The following is a 7,904-nucleotide window of genomic DNA, read 5'->3' as shown; positions in this document are numbered from 1 at the left end:
TTAAAATAAGCAAAGGTTAAAATATGAATTTCGCTTCATCTCAGAGGTTTCTGTGAGATACTCGCCGCCGCTTCTTCTTCCCGGGAGTTCTGCTTTGCTTTTGGCGCTATACCGATTGATATCCTTCTTGTTGTGCTATCTATCTGATTCTGATACCAACCATGTCCTGATAATTATTGTCTTGCTGAGTTTTCGTCCGTGTTTTCGGTGATCCTGCGCTTCAACGACATTCGTCGATTATGAAAATCGAAGGGAAATTGAGTATTCTTTCAGTAATTCACAAATTCAATCATGGCTTTGGAACTTTATTACATGCGAAGTGGGTTTCAGCTCCTGGATTTCACGTGTCAGTGGCTGGTTTCCTAGGCGTTGTCGGCTTGTTCTTCGTTGCAAAAGAAGGTAAAATAACAAACTTTAAGTGGTCTTCGGTGGACAGAGATGATTCTTTGGAGTCGAACTGGGTGGTACCCGGATTGAGAAATCTTGGCAACAATTGTTTCTTAAATGTCATTTTACAGGTATAGAGAATTTCTTCAACTGGTTTTCTTTTATGCCACTCTCTCAGTAATTTCAAACCTATGTTGAATTGAAACTTTTGTTTATTGTCAATTTACGCTAGGCCTTGGCTAGCTGTTCTTGCTTCCAAAGTTTTCTTCAAAAGGCTTTGGGAGAATTTGAATCTTTACTAGGCGAGGACTGGGTTGATAGCCTGCCGCTTACAGTTGCCTTGGCTTCTTTGATGGAAGGTAGTGTACAAGTTATTTGATTTTATTTTTATGGCGTTCAGGTCTTGGTCACTGATGTTTAGATTGTATGTACTGTTTATTACAAATTTTGGTCATTTTTCTTCATTAATAATGTATAATCCAGACCGGCAAATACCGTCCGGCAGCTATTTTGCTGGATAATTTCTCCGGTGCTAGTTTTGGAGTTTTTTGGTTCAAAGTACATGTTCCTTGAAAAACTGGAATGGGTTGGGGGTTCTATGTGGTTTTTTATGTAGTAAAGTGATGTTTCAGATCCCCACAACTATCAATTCAGCTGATTTCTTGAGTGAGATGGTATCCCATTAACCAACCAATAAAATTATGTGTTACGAATAAAAACCATTAAGACATCAACTGATCTAACCTGATGAATTGAATGGTTGAATAATTAGAAGGTCAAATTATTTATGAATGCACATTGAGCACCAAACGTGTCCCAATTATTTGTTAAATTGGATGGATTCAATCCCATATGGGTTATGTTCCATCTTCAGTGTTTTGGTGGTTAAATTTTATTTGTTCCACCATAAGAAGAATGCTCAATCATGAACTAGCAAACTAAAAGGCAAACTACAAAACACATCGCTTTCATCCTGAGAGGATAGGCAGCAAACCTGGAGCTCAAGATGATACAGACATGACGGAAAATTTAAGAAAAGTGCCTCTCACTATGTGCAAAAACTGTCTTGTGAGAAGTAAAACTATTAGGGGTTGTGAGAGGTCTTTCAGGCTTAAGAAATTGTATCTTAGTGTGGAGTGTTTCTTGGAGACTTGGAGTACTCCTTACAGCTTTACCTTCACCTTTCTTTTGAACATTCTAGTTTTTAAATACATTATAATCGAAGCTTTAATTTTCCTTCAATCATCTAAGTTGGAAAAGATGGCCTTCCCGTGTTTGGTCTAGCCTTTAAAGACAACAATTTTGTTACAAGATTTTGTTCTCTTTTGACTCTTTCCATCATTAGCTGGAGTTTTATACTAGGTTTTCAACCTCTTTCCATCCATCCTGATTATCTTCCTTGAAGCACAAGTCTTATGGCCAAACCTGATGCTGTCTGCATCAAAACCTGGTGAAACTAGAAAGCACAAGTTTGTAAACTGTTTGATGCTTTATAATGTTTTGATTCTGGTTCAGCATTTTGATTTCACTTCAAACCTTTTACTGATCAAATGCAAATTTTTCATTGTGGATGCAGCTGATCCTACTTTGTGTATATAGATTTCTTCATCCATTATTGGGCAAACTAATTGCATACTAGGCCCACTTATGAGGTCGCCTGCATAAAATAAAATAAAAAAAATGATTATATTGATTGTAAACTTCTAATAAGCATTTATTTGCTGCAGAATTATGTAATGTCAAAAACAGAAGAATAGTATTGAATCCACAGAAATTGATGCTTGTGCTGAATCACTATATCTCTAATTTCAACCTAGCTAACCAGCAGGTAGATTTTTTTATTTCTTTATTTATTGTGATCAGGAAATTGTAAAATTTGGAATAATCATAATTTGCTTTCTAATTTATTGGTGTTCCTGTGTGTGCAGGATGCAGAAGAAGCATTCTTTCATATTTTATCTTCTTTGAGAGAAGAGCTTTCAAGTTGTTACATTCCACTTTATGGCTCTCTGGCAGATGTGACTTCCTGTCCTAACTGTAGGATCCTCGCTCCAAAGCATTTGGAGTGTAGCGAGCAGGAAAGATGGCGACAAAGTTTCCTTGGGCCTTTTGATGGAATTCTTGGGAGCAATTTGACCTGTGAAAGCTGTTCGTTTCAGGTCAAATGGTATTCATGCAATTATTTCTGATCATGAACTGATGATCTAAGTTGCTTATGTAGTTGTGCTTTCGCTTCAGCATAGAAGTATGTGAAGACAAAAAGGAATGTAGGACATTGGTGGCTAATGAATAAATGGAGAGTTGGTTGGATCTGTTTGCTTCTGAAGAACTTATAACGAAACTGTCTCTGAGTTTATTGGATTTACATTATTTCTTTTTGTTGTTGTAGCTGATGGTTCACTACCATGCATTCTTTGTTGAATTTTTTCTTATGGAAGGTTGCCTGTCTTACACCAGTTCTACCTGATAAGAAACTCCTTTTAAGTTTCATCTATTTCATCCTCTGTGGATTGTAAATCTGGTTTATTTTCATCATTTGTCTATCTTATTCATTTTGCAGATCTCTTTGGAATTTCAATTTTTTCATAGCTTGCATCTCTCACCAGTACTCAGCAGTGCTAACGTAATTGTATGTCTGTGCTTCAAAAATATTTGTTTAAACATCATTTCTTTCAATGGCCACGTTGAGATTTCCAATTAAAATTATTTTTTTACATGTGTCCTAGAGGCCTGGATGTTCTGTTGAGGATTGTTTGAAGCAATTCTTTGTAGCAGAGCGACTTGAGAACTATTTTTGCAGCCACTGTTGGCATGTTGCTGCAATAAAGTACTTATCTTCAGTATACTGGAATGAGGTAATCTTCTGTTTCAAATACTGCATGTTCTTTCTGTCCAGGTGATTAAATTTGTTTACTCGCCAATACTCTTTTATGATGTCATATGCTTGATATAGTTTTCATTGAAGGATCTTCACTCTATATAATACTTATTTTACTTCTTTGGCCTCCTGATTTACTGGCTTGATATGTACCTGAGAGTGTCTTTTTCTCCTCCTTCAAGATATATGTTGTCATTACAAGTTTTGCTTCCTTTTTTGTCAGACAGATATTGGAGAACTTAGGCGCTGCAATGAACAAGATCATTGTGAATGCAAAAATCTTACCCGTCTGAAATCAATGCCATGGTCAAATAATTTTTCCCATACTTACAAGCAATTGAGTATTGCACATAGTCCAAAGGTATATATCATTTTATTCTGATGGGCCAACTAATAGTGAAAATAGTAGTGTCTTCTGGATTTGAGTAGTATAGTATTGCAACGTGCTCACTCAGAGATAAGGATATAGAAATTTTATATACAAATGTAGGTAGATATATATAGGTATTTCTTTTTATATGCATATAATCCTATCATGCATACCCAAGGGATTTGAATGTGCTACATTTATTTTAAACATGATACCCCATAATCCTAAAACCTTTAGGGTCAACTGTTCAGTCACCAAATGGATCAGGGAGGACCACAAGGAAAAATCACTTCGTACCTTTAGCAAAACATTTATGCTGTGGACATTAGAACCTTCCTGAAGAATGCTAACTGCTAATAACCACCTCTAGGTTGTAATAGCATGTCCTAGTGCATAGCTTAGCACTATGTTTTGAGTTCTTTCCGTGAATATTACCACAGTCCTACCTCAATCTTACCTTTTTATATGATCTGTCAGGATTTAGTTCAATTTCCATTTGGATCCATCAGTCTAACTGTGATCTGATGCATACAGATTCTATGCATTCATCTTCAACGAGTTTCAGTTAATGAATTTGGAGAGCCAGTTAAACTTCAGGTACCAATTTCTATATTGTCTATATTTATTTAATTGATCAGTGTCTTAAACTGTATTGTGAACCTAAAGAAATGATTTTCTTTGATTTCCTAGATAACCTAACTTTTTACTCTTTTTGGTTGGCTCCTCTCTTGCTTGCATCTATCATATTCATTTTCTTTCTTCTAACTCATTTCCCCTTCTAACTCATTTCCCAGCAATTATGCATTTGTATTTTTTCTTGCAAGGTTTTTTACTCATGGAATTCAGTTTCTAGAAGCTTCTCCATGATTTTTTGATTTTGTCACTGACTACCGCTTTGCTGACAATTATAGGGTCATATATCTTTCCCTTTGATTTTGGACCTACACCCCTTCGTGAAGAGTGGGGTGGAAACAAGAAACGGGGAAAAAAATTTGGGAAATCATCAATATCAATCACACCCTTACTCCGGCCACATCAATTTGCATGTCAATGCAACCATGCTGGGTAGCATTTATGGACAAATGGGGAAAAACGGTTATCCAAAAGCAGTTAGCATGGAGGAATTGGACCAAACTGCACTTGAAGTCTCAGGAGACACCCTCAGTCAGGTTTTTCAAAATGAACCAATTATGTCACAACGTGCAGGCTGCTCAGGCATAACGTTTTGTGACATCTCAATGCAGTCTGACAACAAGGTTAGCTGCTGCTTGGTTATATTGGATTTAGCCCACAATATTAAATATTCATATAGTAGCAAGGACTATGATGATGTGCCGGTCACAGTTTTGGGTTGTCACCTGTCACTTGTCACTTTAGAGGAATGCTAGGTTTTGAATTGTTAGATAATAAACAAGGAATTTGTACCATGCAGCAACTACAAGGACTTAAACATGTTTATTCATCTCCTTCCAACTATTGGCTACCCTTGGGCCATGTGAATCATGCCATAAGACAAATTTTGGCATTCTAATTTTATAGAAAGTCCATCTGGATTGACTCCAGCTTTTGCATCTTTATATTTTCCATCTGCAAAATGTTTTTTGCGTGAAAAACTTTTGCATTACATCTCTATTAAATTGTTAATTTATCATCTTATCTAAAAGCAATGAAGCATAGATGCTTTAATATGGGTGTTGTATCTGTATTTGACATGCTTATCAGACACATCAAGAACATGTGTTGCACTCATGGCATGGCATGTTTGTTGGTGATGACTCATGGCACATGTCAATATGTGTGACGTGTCCAATGAAATAATTAAATGGGGATGCAACTTTTTTGTAGTTTGTAGATATCTTTTATAAATGCTAAAATATATAATGATATTTTTTTTTAATGCATCCCCCCCCCCCCCCCACCCCTTGTTCTCTTTTGTCCTATTTGTGTTTATGTGTAAGATAAATTACCTTTCTGTAGCCTGTTTTTGATAAACATATGCTAAAAATTTGACTTTATAATGACTTTGGGCTACACAGAGGAGCCACTCGGATAGTGGATACTAAGGTGGAAGATGTGAAGCATATGTTTATCCATACAGAGGTAGAAATTTTGTGAGATTGTTACAAAATGAAATAGGTTAAAACATAACCAAGTTTGTTTGTTGGACTTTGAAATTCTAATTATCAAGTATGCTCATTACATACCTCCCTACTGCTCTGCTTCTCAGAACAATTATGGAGTTTCAGTCCTTTTTAGGGATTTAATCTTCATTCTTTCAATTACACAAGAAAAAGTGGAGTACCACCTTAGTTTGATGTACTATGGTTGTTATTATTGTTATTGCTCTCGGCCTCATCCTCATTGTTGGAATGATTAAATATTTCACCATTTTGATGTGCTCTGGCATGGTTAAGATATTGTTGTGATTTGATGGAAACATGCGATACAGGTTTTTTCCTTTTTATTTATTTGATATTTTTTCCTGGTAGGTAATTTGGGTTTTCCATACATGTTCCAGAAATGTTTAAATGTAAACAAAATGAAAGTGTGATCTTAGTTATTTTGTCGTTAAGCAAATTGCTCATCCTGATTTTCGTTAGGAATTTAGGATACAGTCCTTAATTTAGATTGTTTCTTCTCATTTACTAGTATTCTATTTGAACGAATTTAGAAGCATTCATATGACAAAGTGGTGCGATAAATTTATTTTCCCTGTTCAGCATTCAGTTCAGCTTAATTTGTTTGCCTCTGGCATCAATAACCAAGGATCTTGAAATACTTTTAACTGCTCGTGTCATGATACATAGCTTGTGCCTTTTTGCTGTATAGTTCAACCTGTCAGGGCCAGTCTCGTCCATTATTTGCTTTTCACTTGCTGCAGGTGGATGGGATTCGCCATTTTGCTCCTTCAGAGCACATATACCGCCTGGTGTCCGTTGTCCAGCACTTTGGAGGAACTGTGGGTGGGCATTACACCATATACAGAAGAGTAGTGAGCACCAACAAGGATGACGACCTTTCTGTTGGGCTAGCGGGGCCTCCTCTTGTGCAATGGTTTTCTATATCTGATTCTGAAGTGCACCTTGTTTCAGAGAAAGATGTACTCGGCGCAGAAGCTAGCCTGCTCTTCTACGAGAAAATCTCCCCACTCCCCTAGATTTTTTTGCTCATAAGGATCCCCTCCACTCCATTGGCTCTTAAGAATCCCTCGGCAGTGTCTCGGCCTGTAAATCAACGTTTAGACGGGCGGTTAAGTGGGAATTAGTCGCTTGAGAATGCCCCCCCAAAGGAGCAACTTAATTTGCCATTGTAATATGTGTCTTTTAGTTGACTCTTTTAGCTCAGCTCAATAGAGAAATGTATGTTGAGTTTCAATGGTTGTAGTACGAGTGATCATATTATATATGTCTCTCTGTTTGTTTGTTAAATTTGTTTTGAGCTCAAGTTTTTGTAAAACTTGACTTATAGGTTCTAACAGCAAATTACATTGATAGAGCTTATAACAAATGGGCTTGGCTCTTTGATTGTGCATAAGAGAGTTAGAGGGAGGCGAAGTCACCATCACTGTTTGAAATTTATACTCTTATCAGTTATCGGTTATACTTATTTTAATAAGGCATTGTTTGAAAGTTTTGGAAAGGAGGGGGAGAAAGGGTATATAAGAGAAATGCAAGGAGGGAGTTACTTAGCCTTGTTTACATGTTTAATGAATAAAATCAAGAGGGCTCCCTTCCTTTTATTCTAGGTAGAAGCTGGCTCTGATGTTGAGTTCTTGTTTTCGCTTTCTTTATACATTTGGTTTGCTTTGAAGATTACACCATCGCTCACTTATGCATGTATGTATTTAACCTTTTTTTTTTTTTTCACTCCATATAATATGAGGGCTGAAGACTTATTTTGATTGAATTATGTCTGTAATCTTCTTTTCTCTTCTTGAATCTCAAGAATTCTTATAAAGAGTCTCCGCTTCTCTTTTTTCTATTTTTTTTTATTATTTGCATATATAAAACTTCACATTAGTATATATAAATCATGTTAGGTAATAAAAGTTATCAACGTAAGTCTGCATAAATACTAAATGAAATGTTGATTTTTTTTAATACTATCAACTTAATATGATATATTATACGTGAAATATAAATTGTTCACAGATGACTAGTAAAATAATCTAAAATAGGTTGGAATTGGATTAAGAGATTTTAAATATAATTATTTATAATTTAAAATATTACATTTAAAATTATGTCATTTCTTTTTTTGGGGGGGTAG

General features: G+C 35.8%; 1 protein-coding gene across 2 annotated transcripts; it reads left to right on the top strand.

Annotated features, from left to right (window-relative positions):
* Positions 1-38: 38 nt before the first annotated feature.
* LOC127800659 (ubiquitin carboxyl-terminal hydrolase 27) lies at positions 39-7,063 on the top strand. Of its 2 annotated transcripts, XM_052335400.1 has the most exons (10): positions 41-518; positions 620-746; positions 2,115-2,215; positions 2,316-2,546; positions 2,948-3,016; positions 3,114-3,242; positions 3,489-3,626; positions 4,170-4,232; positions 4,547-4,891; positions 6,517-7,063. In XM_052335400.1, the coding sequence occupies exons 1-10, from the start codon at positions 240-242 to the stop codon at positions 6,790-6,792; spliced, it is 1,758 nt and encodes a 585-aa protein (XP_052191360.1). In that variant the 5' UTR covers positions 41-239; the 3' UTR covers positions 6,793-7,063. The 2 variants fall into 2 exon arrangements, with proteins under 2 accessions (XP_052191361.1, XP_052191360.1); XM_052335401.1 differs by lacking the exon at positions 4,547-4,891 and having other exon boundaries at positions 39-518.
* Positions 7,064-7,904: the final 841 nt, after the last annotated feature.

The sequence above is a fragment of the Diospyros lotus genome, chromosome 4 (assembly GCF_014633365.1).
Source record: "Diospyros lotus cultivar Yz01 chromosome 4, ASM1463336v1, whole genome shotgun sequence".
NCBI lineage: Eukaryota > Viridiplantae > Streptophyta > Magnoliopsida > Ericales > Ebenaceae > Diospyros > Diospyros lotus.
The sequence above is the reverse complement of the archived record's forward strand: the minus strand, read 5'-3'. Positions and strand labels throughout refer to the sequence as shown.